This window comes from Equus asinus, chromosome 10 (genome assembly GCF_041296235.1).
Source record: "Equus asinus isolate D_3611 breed Donkey chromosome 10, EquAss-T2T_v2, whole genome shotgun sequence".
Classification (NCBI taxonomy): Eukaryota; Metazoa; Chordata; class Mammalia; order Perissodactyla; family Equidae; genus Equus; species Equus asinus.
Genome location: NC_091799.1, coordinates 11,549,891 through 11,566,332, shown reverse-complemented (window position 1 = coordinate 11,566,332; position 16,442 = coordinate 11,549,891). Strand labels below are relative to the sequence as shown.

Genomic DNA, 16,442 nt, shown 5'->3' with positions numbered 1-16,442 from the left:
CACAGCTGCAGCGGGGCCTTCGCGGGCCAGCGATGCCAGGCGCCCAACCCCTGCCTCAGCGCCCCCTGCAAGAACGGCGGGACGTGCCACATGGTGGACCGCGGTGGCCTGGTAGACTATGCCTGCAGCTGCTCCCTGGGCTTCTCCGGCCCCCTCTGCCTGACCCCACAAGACAACGCCTGCCTCGCCAACCCCTGCCGCAACGGCGGCACCTGCGACCTGCTCACGCTCACCGACTACAAGTGTCGCTGCCCCCCGGGCTGGTCAGGTGAGTATGCCGGCGGGCGGGTGGGGGGACAGTGGGGTGGCGCTCCCCAGTGGCCCATGTAACCTGATGTGCTTAGCAGATGCCAGACCCCTGCCTGTGCGGCTGGGAGGGGGTCCAGGGCATCCGTCAAGCCATTGGGGTCCTTGATCCAGAATAGCTCCAAGCCCCCACTTCTTGCCCCTTTCCAGGCCTGAGTTGTCCGGTTTTCAGCAGCCCGCTGCAGGGCCCCCAGCCCTCGTTCCCTGCCTCTGTGTGCAGCCCAGTCCCCACCTTCTGCGTCCCAGGGCTGCCCTAGCCCTGCATCAGCAGCCATGAGCTGGGGCAGGGCACTAGAGCATCGTTTTTAAGAGTGTGGGCTCTGGGGGCAGACAGACTGGGTCAGGTCTCAAAGGCCACCTCACCCCACACTGGCCGTGCATCCTGGGATGGTTGCTCAGTGTCTCAGAACCTCGGGTCCCTCGTCTGCAGAAAGATGGCTATGTCCGGCAGCTGCAGCGTCCTGAGGATAAAGACGTGATGCTGTTAGGTCTGTCCCAGGCTGCCTCCTCCATGGCGCCTGGAAGCTGCCCCCCAGGCTCTGAAGGCCCTGGCCATGGGGAGCAGGAGGCCAGAATGACCCTCTTGGTCCCCTTGCCCACCAGGGAAGACGTGCCAGCAGGCTGACCCGTGTGCCTCCAACCCCTGTGCCAACGGCGGCCAGTGCCTGCCCTTCGAGGCCTCGTACATCTGCGGCTGCCCACCCGGTTTCCACGGCCCCACCTGCAAGCAGGACGTCAACGAGTGCAGCCAGAGCCCGGGGCTCTGCCGCAACGGTGGCACCTGCCACAACGAGGTCGGCTCCTACCGTTGTGCCTGCCGTGCCACCCACACCGGTCCCCACTGCGAGCTGCCCTATGTGCCCTGCAGCCCCTCCCCCTGCCAGAACGGGGGCACCTGCCGCCCCACGGGGGACACCACCCATGAGTGCGCTTGCCTGCCAGGTACGACCCCGTGGCCTCCTGCTCTGGGTGCAGCCATGTCCCCCACTCTCAGTGGCAGCCCCCGAGGGAGGGCCAGGGCTCAGGAATGGGGTGCCAAGCGGAATAGAGAGCCAGGCAGGCAGGCCAGGTTGGATGAGGGTGTGTCCCACTGAGCACAGGAAGTTAGGAGGCACCCCTGCGTCTGGTATGTGAGTGGGTCTGGAATAGTGAATACCACTAGGAGGAGGTGCTACCACAGTCTGTGCCCCCCTCACCCACTTCTGCCCAGGGTAGGGCCTGCTGTGACCAGACAGCTGGGCCCGTGACCCCCAATTCTCCTCCCCTGTGCCAGGGAGCCAGGGTCCCTGCAGCCCCCTGGCAGGCTCCTCAGTGAGATACAGCCTGGGTGATCTGGCTGGATGGGCATGCCCTCGCGGCCCCTGGCCCCTTGTCCTGGGGCAGTGGCACAAGCCTGCCCTTGAGTCCTTCTCGTCTGGCGTTCTCCGGAAGCCATGTGCGAGCTGCAGAGCTCACCGCTGCTGCCGGGGCACCCTGCTTGTGCAAGCCCGGGGCTTCCCCTGTTTGCCGGGGTGGGGGCGGCAGGGCTGGGCCGGGCTTAGCCGTCACTTCCCTTCTCCTGGCCCGACTCATCTCCCGTGGGAGGGGCGGAGGGGATGGGCAGGCTTGGCCCCCAGGGGCTCCGCTGTTCCTGTGGTGCCTATCAGTCTTTCCGCCATAGTTTTTATTTGAGTCAGTTTTGCTGCTGATGATCTAAAAATAATAATAGTGACGAAGAGCTTTGGAAACCTCTAGTCTGTCAGCTGCACACCATGCGGTTAGGCCGGAACAGGGGAGGGGATCAAGGAGGGGGAACAAGGAGGAGGAGTCGGTGGGAGGAGTCGTGGCGTTTGCGTGCTGGCGGGGCACAGGACCCACTGACCCGGAGGTGACCCAGGGTTGTCCCAGCCCCCACGCCGCCCTGGCCCAGCCCAGCTCCTACAGAGGGGAAGTACTCTGCCTGCCACCATCCGCCAAGCCCTGGGCCTCTGCGTGCAGACGCCAGGCACGTGCATTTCCTGTGTGTTGCTGGGTGCTGCCCTCACCACCTGCCTGCCCCAGCACTGCGCGGCCCTCAGCTGTCTCTGGGGGGTCGAGGGCTGGGCCCTCTTGCCAGACCCAGCTTTGGGCTCTGGGTTCATATGCTGTCTTGGTGGCCATGTGACCAGGCTTAGAGTCTCACATCTGGCCACATGGGCCAAGAGGGACCTGCCCTCGTGGGGCCATGGGGAGGGCCAGGGGGGCGGGGCATCCTGCCCTGTGAGCCCCACCCCACTTTAGAACAAGACCCTCCGAAGTGTGGGGGGAGTGGCATGCAGGACCCTCCACCACATGAGTGGGGACTGGAGCTGGGCTCTCATTGGGGTGCTCCCCCCAAACCACTGTCCTGTTTGCATTTTCGCTCTTCCTGGCCTCCTGCTCTTGCTCCAGGGCAGCTGGTGGGTGGGGGGGGGCTCAGAGGGAGGGGCTCCAACAGCTTGGTTCTCCAAGGGTGGGAGAGGTTCAAAGGCACTCCGGGAGGGGCATTAATTAGTAACCGGCTGCAGGTTTGGCCATTGCCAGACGCACCTTTCTGGGTTGATCATTGAACCAGCGGGAGTTCGGTGGATTAATGGCTAACTGACTGGCCGTGGAGGTGATGGTGGAGGCCAGCCCCAGGCTGGGGGGAGGCGGTGGACACCACGCCTCTGATCCTGGGAGGTCGGGGCCATGTCTGCACCCCCCAGGACTGCCCACCTGGGTGCTGCCCCTTCCAGATGCCAGCTCGGAGACCTCCCCAGCCCCAGGGCAGCCCCTGGAAGATGGGCTGTCCGTGGCTGCCCACTGGGGTGTTGTAGAGAGCCCCCAGCGCAGTGCCTGGCTCGTGGGCAGCTCCGAGATACAGAGCCGCTGGGAACTCTGTTACACAGAAGGGTTTTTAGGACAGAACCTCCGGAACCTTGGGTCTGAGTCCCTGTCTGTTTGGCTGACCCTTGACTCCGTGATGCCTCAGGGAGGAGTGAGGGACTGGTCACAGGAGCGGGGAGGGTGGGGGACAGGGCATGGACCCCCAGGGCCCCAAGTCAGCGGGCAGCACAGGGCTGTCATGGCAGGCAGCTGTTCATCCAGAGTGGGTGTCATGGGTCCAGCCAGGAAGAGGTCAGAGCGCAGCTGGACGGGCGAGGGCCTTGGGCCATGCTCCCCGGCTCTGTGGGAGGGGCTGACCGGCTCCTGGCTCCTCCTTCCACAGGCTTTACCGGCCAGAACTGCGAGGAAAATATCGACGACTGTCCAGGAAACAGCTGTAAGAATGGAGGAGCCTGTGTGGACGGTGTGAACACCTACAACTGCCGTTGCCCACCGGAGTGGACAGGCATGTACCGGGGAGGCGGCCTGGGCAGGGACGCCACAGAGGGGGAGGAGGGAGGGGTGGCGAGAGGCCCAAGAACCCGGGCCGAGCCAGAGGATGTGACCTGGCAGCCTCTCTGTCTGCGACTGGAGTCTGAGGCCCCCACCCCAGTGGTCGGCACAGATGTGGCATCAGCTGGTCTGTGTGGACCGTTTGCAGCCTGGCGCCGGGCAGCCCTGTGCCAGAATCAGGTCCCCAGGTTTGAGCCGAGCTCGCTGGGCAGGACATAGGCCCTGCCCCCTGGCGATGACAGGCAAGTGTGGACCCCAATGCACCGAGGCCCACAGTCAGAGCAGCGAGGCGGGAGCCTGCTCTGGTGCCGGGGGTGCCGAGGAAGGAGTGATTCAGTCGGCCGGTATGTGGAGGAGTCCACCCAGGAAGCCTTCTTGGTGGAGGTGGACCCTGTTCCTCGTGGAGTGAGGGTCTCAGCCTGTGGCTGAGGGGTCCCGGCCCCCACAGGTCAGTACTGCACCGAGGACGTGGACGAGTGTCAGCTCATGCCGAACGCCTGCCAGAATGGTGGGACCTGCCACAACAGCCACGGCGGCTACAACTGTGTGTGCGTCAACGGCTGGACGGGCGAGGACTGCAGCGAGAACATCGACGACTGCGCCAGCGCCTCCTGTTTCCATGGCGCCACCTGCCACGACCGTGTGGCCTCTTTCTATTGCGAGTGTCCCCATGGCCGCACTGGTGAGCACCTGAAACCCGGCCGTGGGCAGGGTGGCCTAGTGGGGAGGCAGGTTCTGGCAGGTCTCGCTGCCCTCGACTGAGGGCCCAGGGCCACATGGGGACGGGGGTGGCGCCTGCCTCAGTGAGCTCTTGTGGGCCGGGCCTGGCGTGCACGACCTCGCTCAGACACACAGACCATGGGTCTTCAGGGCCTCCGAGGTTAACGCCAAAGAGGCCTTTCTGGAGTGAAGAGGCTAGGGGACCGGCCATGGTCGGGGCTGCTGGTGACAAACCTTACGGAACAGCCCGAGGGTTGTGGGATGCTCACCGGGGTCACTCAGTGGCATTGCTGTGGGAGGCCTCTCCCTGGGGAGTTGGACTGGGGTGGACCCGGCCCAGCTGTGGGCAGCTCACCGTTCCCAGGCCGGTGGCGGGAGGGGCAGTGCCCTGCTGACCGCGACTGCTTGCCCAGGTCTGCTGTGCCACCTCAACGATGCCTGCATCAGCAACCCCTGCAACGAGGGCTCCAACTGCGACACCAACCCCGTCAACGGCAAGGCCATCTGCACCTGCCCCTCGGGCTACACGGGCCCGGCCTGCAGCCAGGACGTGGATGAGTGCTCGCTGGGTACGCGCAGGGCTGGGTGGGCTGTGGGAGTGATGGCGGGGTGGGGGATCCATTGGGAAAAGCTCTGCTCTCAGAGGTTGCTAGTCTGATGGGGGAGGCAGGCTTGCCCCAGAGGCTGGGGTGCTGGAGCAGCCCCTCACCTGTGCTACACCCCCCACCCCCCGTGCAGGTGCCAACCCCTGTGAGCACGCGGGCAAGTGCATCAACACGCTGGGCTCCTTCGAGTGCCAGTGTCTGCAGGGCTACACCGGCCCGCGCTGCGAGATCGACGTCAACGAGTGCGTCTCCAACCCATGTCAGAATGACGCCACCTGTCTGGACCAGATCGGGGAGTTCCAGTGCATCTGCATGCCTGGTATGGCAGCCAGTCTCCTGCCTGTCAAGGTGGCACTGCCCGACACTGGGGAGAGGGGAAACTGAGTCAAGGCAGACAGCTTCTGGCAGGGCCCCCGGCTGCATCTCTTCTCCCCTGTTCTCCACGCCTACCCAGACCACTGCCTCTGCAGGCACTGGGGGGAACCAAGGCCAAGCCCGCAGGGCACAGCCGAGAGCAGGGCGAGAGCTGGGTGGATGGTCGGCCCTGGGTGTGGGCCATTGCCTCTGCCAGCGGCCAGAGCTGGGCGTCACTTCTGTGTCCTGAGCCCTTGGTCGTGGTGGGGCCCCCCTGCACCCCCTCACTGTCCCCCACCCTCAGGCTATGAAGGCGTGCACTGCGAGGTGAACACGGACGAGTGCGCCAGCAGCCCATGCCTGCAGAACGGCCGCTGCCTGGACAAGATCAACGAGTTCCTGTGCGAGTGCCCCACGGGTGAGCCGGGCCCTCAGGGTGGCCAGCGGGAGAGTCCCCCGCGGGCTGGTCTGCTTGTGGGCCTGGGCCTCGTCCTGCAGGAGCCCCTCCCCTTCTCCCTGAGGGTTGCCGGGAGGGTCCCCCAGGGCTGGGCTGGGGAGCTGAGGGGTGTTTTCGGGCTTCCCTCAACAGGCAAGGCCAGGCAGGGCACCTGGCTGCGTATGCTCACTGGGGGTTGGGGTAACCCAGGGCCTGGGCACCCTCCTTCTTACTATTGGAGTTTTCTGGAGAGAAAGGTGCCGTGGGAGCAGCAGTGTGCTCCCCAGGCCCTGAGGAGCTTAGGCAGGAGGAGGCGCCGGCCTACCTCTCTGAGGATTCAAGGCTCGGCCAGGGGGGAGCCAGCCTGCCCTGTCCACCTGGCCTGTGATTGACACAATGGCTGAGAGGGCTTGAGGAGCCTGAGGGGGGGCCCAGTCTGTCACAGGGGAGGGCCGGGGGCACACCAAGCCCATAGAGGCATTGCAGGTCAGAGCCTTGGGCCTCCCGAGACGTGAATCAGCCATCCAGACACCGAGCAGGGGATCCCATTCACAGCCCGGCCCGGCTGTAGCCATGGCAACTGGAGCCAGTCTAGGGAGAAGGCCCTTCTGTGAGGGGACTAGGAGGGGTTTGACTCTAAGGGCAGGAGCTGAGAGGGGGCAGAAGAGAAATCTGGAGGATCTGTCGAGCCCTGGCCCAAGTATGCTCTGGGGGAGCCCACCCGGGCTGTCCCTGTCCTGGTCCAGCCAGGGCTCAGCCTTGGGGCTGCTGTGCTCATCACGTCTGACCACCACTCCTCTCCCCTGGCACAGGCTTCACCGGGCACCTGTGCCAGTATGACGTAGATGAGTGTGCAAGCACGCCCTGCAAGAATGGCGCCAAGTGCCTGGATGGGCCCAACACCTACACCTGCGTGTGCACAGAAGGTGCGGGGACGCCCAACCACAGGCCCTGGGAAGGGAGGAAAAGTGGGCCACAGGGTCCTGGAGAGGGGCATGGGAGATGAGGGTCCCTCAGTCTTGGGTCACTATTCCAGGGCCAAGCACACGGCTCAGCTCTACCCTGGCAGCGGAGGGGTGTCCCTAGATAAAAGACACCCCATTCCTCTCAGGCGGGAGCACTGGTAACCCCCGATCTGGTTGGCGGTATCTCGGGGCAGGAACAGCCACCTGGCCAGGGAACACTGCCCTGAGCCCCCTGGGCCCCCATCCTGTAGGCTACACAGGGCCCCACTGTGAGGTGGATATCGACGAGTGCAATCCCGACCCCTGCCACTACGGGTCCTGCAAGGATGGCGTGGCCACCTTCACCTGCCTGTGCCGGCCCGGCTACACGGGCCACCACTGCGAGACCAACATCAATGAGTGCCACAGCCAGCCGTGCCGCCACGGGGGCACCTGCCAGGACCGTGACAACGCCTATCTCTGCTTCTGCCTCAAGGGGACCACAGGTGCCTGGCCAGGGCTGGGCGGGAGGGCAGGGGGCTCGCGGCTCCGGAGCTGATCGCCATGTGTCCTCCACCCCCAGGACCCAACTGTGAGATCAACCTGGACGACTGCGCCAGCAACCCCTGCGACTCGGGCACCTGTCTGGACAAGATCGACGGCTACGAGTGCGCCTGCGAGCCGGGCTACACAGGTGAGCGGCCCCAGGGGCTGGGGACCAGCAGGGCTCTGTTCCTCCTAGCCCTTGTCACCGCCTTGCCACAGGGGCCAAGTCTGTGCTCAAGGTCAGTGATGGCCTTAGGGTCCCGACTGGCCCGGTCTGGGGGCCTGAGGGCCGGATGGCCCCACTATCAGGCTTCCAGCCTCAGCCCCCTGCAGCAGAGACCATGGGAGGACTGGGGCTCTGGCCAGTGCGGGGATGGGCATCTTTGGGCCTCTTGTCCCTGCTAGAGTCAGCCCAGAAGGCCAGGAGCAGAGCCAGGCCTCTGGGCACACGTTTGGCCTCTGCCGTCTGCCCCCGAGCAGGTCCGTGGCCTTTCTGGGCCTCAGGTTGTCCTCACTCAAGGCAGATGACACAGTCTCTGCCCCTGGGGCAGCCGGGAGGAAGACTCATGTGAGTGCCCGTCAGCGCCAGGCACAGAGCGCAGGGCCCACTCAGCTCACTGTCATGTGACACATCTGCCTCCGGTCTACGCCTCGGGTGAACTCGGGGAGAGGGGTTGGTTCTCATCCTGGGTTCAAGAGGGAGAAACTGAGGCTCAGGGGGACCAGAACCTGCTCACCAAGACCCCTCCTTCTCGTCCTCCTCTTCTGGGGGCCCCTGGGCGTGCGTGTCTGAGCCCCTGCCCCCACCCGCAGGGAGCATGTGCAACATCAACATTGATGAGTGTGCTGGGAACCCCTGCCACAACGGGGGCACCTGTGAGGACGGCATCAACGGCTTCACCTGCCGCTGTCCCGAGGGCTACCACGACCCCACCTGCCTGTCCGAGGTCAACGAATGCAACAGCGACCCCTGCATCCACGGGGCCTGCCGGGACAGCCTCAACGGGTATGCAGTGTGGGACAGGGGTGCAGGGGCATGTCCTCCCCGCCAGTCTGCATCCACGGAAGCTCTGCCCCAAGGGAGGCAGCTTGTGTGGTGGCCAGCCAGGGTCAGGCCAGGGAGGCACCTGTGCAAAGCTCCAGAGGGGCCAGAAGTGGTAAGCCCAGGCCGGGTGGGTGGGTGTGCCCCAGAGTGTGCCGTCCAGATGCTCACTCAGCCCTCATCTCTGCCCGGCGCTGCCCTGGGCTGTGTGTCGTCATTGGCATGACAGCAGCTCAGGAGGCAAGTCTCAAACGATCCTTATAACATGTTTGCACAGCTGACACCTCTGTGATGCAGACGTGATGAGAGATAAACATGTTGGTCTATATTTTGGCTCTTGAAACAGCTCCGATTTATAAAAGCAGAAGGAGCATCTTTTAATCATAACAAGCCTCTTTCAGCCCCGCCTGAGTTTACGTTAATGAGATGGCTGAGGTCGCCTGCGGACGGGGGCTGGGTGGGGGGACCAGCCTGTGATTAGAGGGCCCCACCTTTCAGGAGGGGAGGGGGCTGAAGGTCCAGTTAGTCACCAAGAGCCAGTGATGTGATCAAGCCGCGCCTACGAGCTGAGCCTCCGTAAGGCGCTGACTGGAGGAGCCGGGCTTCTGGGTCGGGGGCCCGTGGTGGCGCTGGGAGGGGCATGCTGCCAAGGGCCGGAAGCTCCAGGCTCCCTCCCACCTGGCTGTGCCTGAGTTTCACCTCTGTTCTAAACCACTAGTTTAGTGAGTAAATGTCTCCCCGAGTTCTGGGAGCTGTTCTAGCAAGTTCTTGAACTTGAGGAAGGGTCTTTGCATCCGCGATTCGGTGAGAAGAACAGGTGACAGCTTGGCCTTGTGTTGGCGTCTGACTTGGGGTAGTCTGTGGACCGAGCCCCTCACCGTGGGGTCTGTGCTAACTCTGGGTGGTCAGTTCCGGAAGCGAACGGTAGGCCACCCAGCTGGTGTCCTGAGAGCTGGGGGCTTACTTGGGGTGGGAAAAGCCCCACATACGGCGTCAGACATATTAGGGTCTAGTGTAGAAACGGAAGCTTCCCTTTGGATTCTCACCTCCGTTATGTGCCCAGCACTGCTCTGTCCATACGGGGCCGTGGACGTGGACAGTGCCCTCAGGCCCTTGTTTTGCCCACAGAGAATAAGTCCTCTGTTGAAGGCCATAGTGCGTGAGTGGTGGAGGGCCTTCTGACCACTGCCCTGGACAGGACGCTGTCCCAAACCTAGCGTAACCAGACTCTTGTCACTGTCTTGGGCAAAGTGGGTGCTATTGCCACCACTGTAAAGGATTCTGAGAGTCAGAGTGGACCCGTGCCTTCATGCCATCAGACCATAGGCTGGCGGCAGAGCCCAGAGAGTCCACAGCCCAGGCCTGCACATCTCAGGCCACACCTGAGCTGCAGTGTGGTCACCTCTGCAGATACAAGTGTGATTGTGACCCCGGGTGGAGTGGGGCAAACTGTGACATCAACAACAACGAGTGTGAGTCGAACCCGTGTGTCAATGGCGGCACCTGCAAAGACATGACCAGCGGCTACGTGTGCACATGCCGGGAAGGTTTCAGTGGTGAGTGGGGCGGGGACTTCTGCCACACAGCAGGCCCTCCTGGTGGGCAGTGCAGAGCCGGGACCCACGTCCAGCCAGCGCGCAGCCCTCGGCTTCTCCCTCCCGTGAGTTGCTTGCTGCCAGTGGGGCAGACCCCCTGGGGTGGGCTCCAGGCCTCACAGCTCGGCGCCACACTCTTCTCCACTCCAGGAGATGAGGAGGGACCTGTGGTGGGGCCCTGCCATGACACCCAGGGTGATGGGCACACTGACCACTGTCCCTCTCTCTCCAGGCCCTAACTGCCAGACCAACATCAACGAGTGCGCGTCCAACCCGTGTCTGAACCAGGGCACATGCATCGATGATGTGGCTGGGTACAAGTGCAACTGCCTGCTGCCCTACACAGGTGGGGCTGGGCCTCTGCAGGCCCCGGACAGCCTTAGGGAGGGGGTGGCTACAGGGAGCAGCGGTGGCTGAGAGGGGCGCGGCGGCCCCCTTGACGCCAGGCTTGTCTGTTGCTCAGCGGGTTCTGCTCTGTGCTTTGAGCCTTAGGCCCGGCTGCGTGTGGGCCTCGCTCTGCCGTTGTCATAGTCCGATGAGCCCGCAACGTAGGCTGCGTGGGAGGAAGTTTTAGTTTGTCTGTCCCAGACATCTTACCTGGGAGGCCTGCCTGGGAGGTGAGGTGGTGGGACCCTTGGCGGCACAGCCGGGAGCTGGGCCCAGGCTAGCGGCCTCCGTGTCTGGCGTCCATGCTGCTGTGGGCCCCTGGGGTCAGGCCGCCCTCCCCAGCCATGGCCAGGCCCGAGGGATTCCTTTGACGGCGGGCCCTCTTTGTGTAGGGGCACAAGGAGCCCTCTGTTCACGCGGAACAGGGGCGGGAGACGTTTTCCGGGGCGTCCTGGCCGCTGCCATTGGCCCAGCCAAGGGGATCACAGGAAACGGTCCCCTCTGTAGAAGAGGTTTGCAAAGTGTCAAAAGATAAAAGTCCACAACCGCCAGGGCCACCGGGCCTCCCGGGGAGCCGGCAGAGGGTGCTGCCGCTGTGGGCGGCTCTGGGCCCTGGAGGTCCTGAGAGGAGCTTGCCGGCCAAGTCGGGCAGGGCTGGGCCGTGTCTGTGGTTCCCGTGACACCGGGCGGCCTGTGGCCCGAGCAGTGTTTTCTTTGACCAGAGCTAGGGCCCTGGGTTTTCTCTCCTGCATTGGTGAGGAAACTCCCCCCGATGGCCGCCCAGGGGCCTCCGCACCCGGGGCGCACCCGAGGCCCTTTTGGACAAGTTGATATCAGAGGCTGGAGAGCCTGGCTGGGAGGAGCCGGCCTGTGCTGACCCGCTTCCCGTCTGCCCGCTTCCTGCTTCCCTTTTCACAATTGTCGGAAACTCTGGCGAATTTCCTGCCTGCCCAGGTCACCGTGGAAACCGATAGAAAGAAAGGCCCTGGAAAATCGCACCAGCAGGCCAGGGAGATAATGGGAGGCAAGGAAGATAACACTTCCTAGCTTCCTCGGGAATCAGCCCCCACGGGCCCGTAAACAGGAAAACTGTCCATCAGGCTTTCATGGGGAAAAAGTCACCCAGTGTGCACATGGTTCTAGCCAGACTCCCCCAGACGTCCTGATGCTGCACCCGATGCTCACCAATAAGTAGGACATGCTTGGGGCTGAGGCTGGCACATCCCCCAGCAGAGTGGAGGGCTTGTCCCCTGCTGTCTTGGCCTTTGTTCGATGGCCTCCCGTGACGGGGCAGTTGCTACCTGCAACACAGAGCTGCAGAGAGTCGCACCGAGGCCTCCAGCTCAGTGCAGGGCCCTTTGCCTCTGGGAAATGGACGCGCATGGGGGCTGAGGCTGGGAGCAGGCCCGAGACCCCTGCGGTGTGGTTGAGGGGCTGTCAGTCCTGGCCTGGTCCTGGCTCCCAGGCACTCCAGGCAGGTGAGGCCCAGCTGTGTCCTGCGGCCGAGGGAGAAACCAGGGGCGGTTCAGGAGCTAGGCGTTTGTCTGGTTGGTCTTCAGCCCCCGGGTCGGGTCCCCACTCAGCCAGGAGCTCACCCGGGGTCCCAGTACAGTGCCACTGGCACCCCGCCAGGGCCAGCCAGGTATGCTCTGACAGTGGAGTGACCAGCAGGAGGTGGCTGCAGTGGCCTCTGTTGGAGATGCCAGGCGGGGTTGGGGATCAGCCCTTGGCCTGGCTCCCTGGTCTCACAGCCTGTCTCTCGGCCCCTCAGGGGCCACGTGCGAGGTGGTGCTGGCCCCCTGTGCCCCCGGGCCCTGCAGAAATGGTGGCGAGTGCAGGGAGTCTGAGGACTTCGAGAGCTTCTCCTGTGTCTGCCCTGTGGGCTGGCAAGGTGAGACCGCCTGCTCCCTGCATCCCTGGCTTGGGCTGAGTCCTGGGAGAGTGAGAGGCCCAGGGGAGCTCAGGGACCTCCAGGGAAGGAGGTAGTGAGCTCCCCGTCTTTGGGAATGTGCAAGCAGGCTGCAGAGCCACTTGCAAGGGGGCTCAAGAAGCAGGAATTGACCTCACAGGGCCCTTCCCACGCTGGATTTCTAGACCCTGCTTGGCCCAGAATTGGGGGGCATCAGGTGGGGAGCATTTCTTTCCCAGGACATCCCCAGAGGATCGTCACAGGGCTGAGGAGGCCCTGCTTCTGGGGGGACCGGGCAGAGGCCTGGATGGGGGCGCTGCACTGACGGCTCCCTTCCCCTCCCCAGGGCAGACCTGCGAGATCGACATCAACGAGTGCGTGAAGAGCCCATGCCGCCACGGCGCCTCCTGCCAGAACACCAACGGCGGCTACCGCTGCCACTGCCAAGCCGGCTACACAGGCCGCAACTGCGAAACGGACATCGACGACTGCCGGCCAAGTGAGTGGCCTGGTGGCCAGGGCCGGGGTGGGCGACAGGGCCACTGTGTCCACCTCTGAGATGCTCTCAGACCTGTTTCCCCGGCAGGCACCAGATGGGGAGCTGGTGGGAGAAGGGGTATGGCAGTGCCCGGGCACGGGGTCGGTGCTGGCAGTGCCGGCCGTCACACCCAGAGAGGCCAACCCCTTGGCTCAGTCCCGCTGAGCGTGGCCGGGAGGGAGCCTGGGTCAGATCCTGGAGGAAGTTCTGGGGAGGTGACTGCTGCTTACAGAGCATCACTGCGGGCCTTGTGTGGACTGAGCAAGGTGGTTCCAGAAGGCTCCAGAGCCAGGCTTCAAGCCCATCCCAGCATCTTCCGGCCGGATTCCAGTAGCTCCTCCCACCGCGTGGCACCTGACCCTGTCAAGCCTCGTTCTTACTAGTCCTTGTCATGACTTAGCGTGGAGCAGGCCTCTCGGGCCCCTGCTCTCGGTCACAGAACACTGAGAACCAGAGAGGCCAAATGTCTTCTCTGGTATCACCCAGCGAGCAGGGAAGATTGTGACTCCAACCCTGCTCGGTCTGACTGTTAAGCATGTGCGTTCTCCCACTGCCCCCTGCGGCTTAGGGTCTGGGAGTGTGGGGGAAGGTGGACCCCAAGCACAAGAAAAGGGCCGTGTTGCCGCTGAGGTTGCCGGGAGCCCTCCCAACCCCGGTGTCCTGGCAGTCGGGGCAGGGCCCGCCCCTCAGGCCTCTCTCCTGTCCCCTCAGACCCGTGCCACAACGGCGGCTCCTGCACCGACGGCATCAACGCGGCCTTCTGCGACTGTCTGCCCGGCTTCCAGGGCGCCTTCTGCGAGGAGGACATCAACGAGTGTGCCAGCAGCCCCTGCCGCAACGGCGCCAACTGCACCGACTGTGTGGACAGTTACACCTGCACCTGCCCCCCGGGCTTCGGCGGGATCCACTGCGAGAACAACACGCCCGACTGCACGGAGAGGTGCGCAGGGCCACGGCCCATGGGCCAGGGCACTGCACGGCCATCTAGGCCTCGGGCTGAGGCGTGGGAGGACACAGCCATGGGGCCGTGCATCCTCTCTGGCAGCCTGGCGCACCAAGCAGCTGTCTGCCTGGTTGGCATTCGATGCTGGTTGAGTTGAGTCAGACGTTGTTCCTTGTGCTGCTGTGTTCCTCCTGAAAGGGCCCTTGTCCCTTGACAGCATGAGAACCGGGAACACTGGTAGTTTATCCTGAAGAACTAGTTTGCCTCCTTCTATCAGACAACAAGGACTTTGTCTGGTTTCCTTTTTTGCCGTGGCTGCCAGGAAGCTCAGCATTAAATGTCCTTTTCATCTTTGGTTTCTGACATGTCTATTTTCCATAGTCCCTGTGTAGGTTCTGGTTTCTTCTTTGTTTTATGTTAGCCAATATCTACCTATGTGTGTTATAAAGCTCCTGTCAGCGTGAGTTAAAAAGAAGGAAGAAGGATGGCTGTGTGAGTGGTGTGAGAGTCTAAAGCCCCTGGCCCTGTGTCGGGGGCTTCTTGCAGCTCCCTTTGGCCTGCCTGAGGTCAGCCAGGCTGCTCCCAGCCTGTTCTGGCCGTCAGGGCCCTTTGGCCACAGTCTGAGTCAAGGGGGAGATGTCTGAGAGGAAGTGCCTACTCGGGCAGGATCCTGGGACCCCACTCACCCTCCTTTCCTGCTGCCCGCCCACCTCCAGCTCCTGCTTCAATGGCGGCACCTGCGTGGATGGCATCAACTCCTTCACCTGCCTGTGTCCACCCGGCTTCACAGGCAGCTACTGCCAGCACGACGTCAACGAGTGCGACTCCCGGCCCTGCCTGCACGGTGGCACCTGCCAGGACAGCTACGGCACCTACAAGTGCACCTGCCCGCAGGGCTACACGGGCCTCAACTGCCAGGTGAGCGAGCGGGCCGCAGGGTCCCGGCAGGAGTGGCCAAGGTGGGACGCCCGCTGCAGTCCTCGTAACAGCCACCCTGCTGGGCCTGCTCACATCGGCCCAGGGTGGCTTCACTCGCCACTGGGGTACAAGTGAGGGGAGAGCCAGGTTCCAAGGGCGGGCGATGGCCGTGGTCACTGCGGTGTCTGGCCCTGGGCTGTGCTGCCGCCTACCCAATCAGAGGGGGCCCCCCGGTCGGGTAGCAGAGGTTTATGGAGCGAGAGCAAGGACTGGGGGACTTGGGGAAGACAGCCCAGCTGATGTTTTTATAGGAAATATGTAAAAGTATTAAAGATTTGTGTTTATTGAAGATTTTCATGTAAAAGAGTTGTTTATTTCTTAAGAAAAACCTTCCTTTGAGGAAAGGCAGCCAGCAGTCTGGATCTGCCGAGGGCCCAGAGAGAGACCCCTGTCCCAGTGTTGGGCTGCTCCTGAGGAAGGGAAGCCCATGGGCCTCAGTTTCCACTTCTGTATCATGGGGTCGGGCCCCACCCTGGGCCACAGGGTCTCTGGCGGGTGTGCGTTCCGCGCTGCCAGTGAACGGGCCCCAGGCGGGCAGGCTGAGCGAGGCTGGCGCTCCCGTCCCCAGAGCCTGGTGCGCTGGTGCGACTCCTCACCCTGCAAGAACGGCGGCAAGTGCTGGCAGACCAACGCGCTGTACCGCTGTGAGTGCCACAGCGGCTGGACCGGCCTCTACTGCGACGTGCCCAGCGTCTCCTGCGAGGTGGCCGCGCGGCTGCAAGGTAACTGGCCGTGTCCCAACCCGACCACGCCCGGCAGGCGGCTGCCATCAGAGGTCAGGAGGTGGGCTGTCTGAGGCCCGCGGCGGCCCCGCAGCAGGGGAGCCCAGGCCTCACGCCCCTGCCCCTCGGCCCCTGCAGACGTCAACGTCAGCCGCCTGTGCCGCAACGGAGGGCTCTGCGAGAACGAGGGCAGCACGCACCACTGCCACTGCCAGGCTGGCTACACGGGCAGCTACTGCGAGGACCAGGTGGACGAGTGCTCGCCCAGCCCCTGCCAGAATGGGGCTACCTGCACCGACTACCCTGGTGGCTACTCCTGCGAGGTGGGGACCCAGCCCGGGTGGGAGCGTGTGTGTCTGGTGTGAGTGTCGTCGTGTGTTGGGCTCTGGGCTGGGAGCCAGTGCAGCGGGGAAGGCTAAACCAGACAGACATGTATACCTTTAACTCCCGTTGCGGGGGGCTGGAGTACTTGGGGAAGACTGCCTGGAGGAGGTATCCCGTGGGGGAGGCTGAAAGAAGAGTGCACTGGGAAGTGGGGCAGGGCTTCCCCTCCCCCAGAGTGTGTCTGGGCTCAGCTGAGCTGGCCCTGAGGCCCCCACCTCTGTCCTGGCCTCAATCCCACGGAAAAGGATCTACACCCCACTCTGGGCAGTGACTCTCAGCTTCCCAGGGCCTTCCCAGGGTCAGTGGGGCAGGGGTCTTCCTCCAGGTTGGCGCAGTGTGGGGAACCCAGAACTCCGCTAAGCAAGAGGACAGCTCGTGTGGCCCTGTTTGCTCAGGGGGTGAGGGGCTACACCCCTGCTACCCCCTGAGCCGCAACCCCCTCGCTTTGCCCATCTGCCTGCACAGTGCGTGGCCGGCTACCACGGGGTGAACTGCTCCGAGGAGATCAACGAGTGCCTGTCCCACCCGTGCCAGAACGGGGGCACCTGCATCGACCTCACCAACACCTACAAGTGTTCCTGTCCCCGGGGCACGCAGGGTAAGCTGGACTCCTGGGACAGTGGGCGCGTCAGCTGCCCTGCGACCAGCCAGCAGC

The 16,442-nt window shown here is 63.8% G+C and overlaps 1 protein-coding gene across 1 annotated transcript in view; it reads left to right on the top strand.

Annotated features, from left to right (window-relative positions):
* Positions 1-16,442, top strand: part of NOTCH1 (notch receptor 1) — a 51,363-nt gene that overhangs the window by 20,518 nt on the left and 14,403 nt on the right. The window contains exons 3-22 of the mRNA XM_014863819.3: positions 6-268; positions 910-1,248; positions 3,515-3,637; positions 4,133-4,366; positions 4,818-4,973; positions 5,143-5,328; positions 5,668-5,781; positions 6,612-6,725; positions 7,016-7,249; positions 7,327-7,437; positions 8,103-8,295; positions 9,742-9,887; positions 10,159-10,272; positions 12,085-12,204; positions 12,569-12,721; positions 13,472-13,700; positions 14,420-14,621; positions 15,250-15,403; positions 15,542-15,726; positions 16,253-16,385. Coding sequence (XP_014719305.3) covers positions 6-268; positions 910-1,248; positions 3,515-3,637; positions 4,133-4,366; positions 4,818-4,973; positions 5,143-5,328; positions 5,668-5,781; positions 6,612-6,725; positions 7,016-7,249; positions 7,327-7,437; positions 8,103-8,295; positions 9,742-9,887; positions 10,159-10,272; positions 12,085-12,204; positions 12,569-12,721; positions 13,472-13,700; positions 14,420-14,621; positions 15,250-15,403; positions 15,542-15,726; positions 16,253-16,385 — 3,503 coding nt within the window. The remainder of the gene's footprint in view (positions 1-5; positions 269-909; positions 1,249-3,514; positions 3,638-4,132; positions 4,367-4,817; positions 4,974-5,142; positions 5,329-5,667; positions 5,782-6,611; positions 6,726-7,015; positions 7,250-7,326; positions 7,438-8,102; positions 8,296-9,741; positions 9,888-10,158; positions 10,273-12,084; positions 12,205-12,568; positions 12,722-13,471; positions 13,701-14,419; positions 14,622-15,249; positions 15,404-15,541; positions 15,727-16,252; positions 16,386-16,442) is intronic.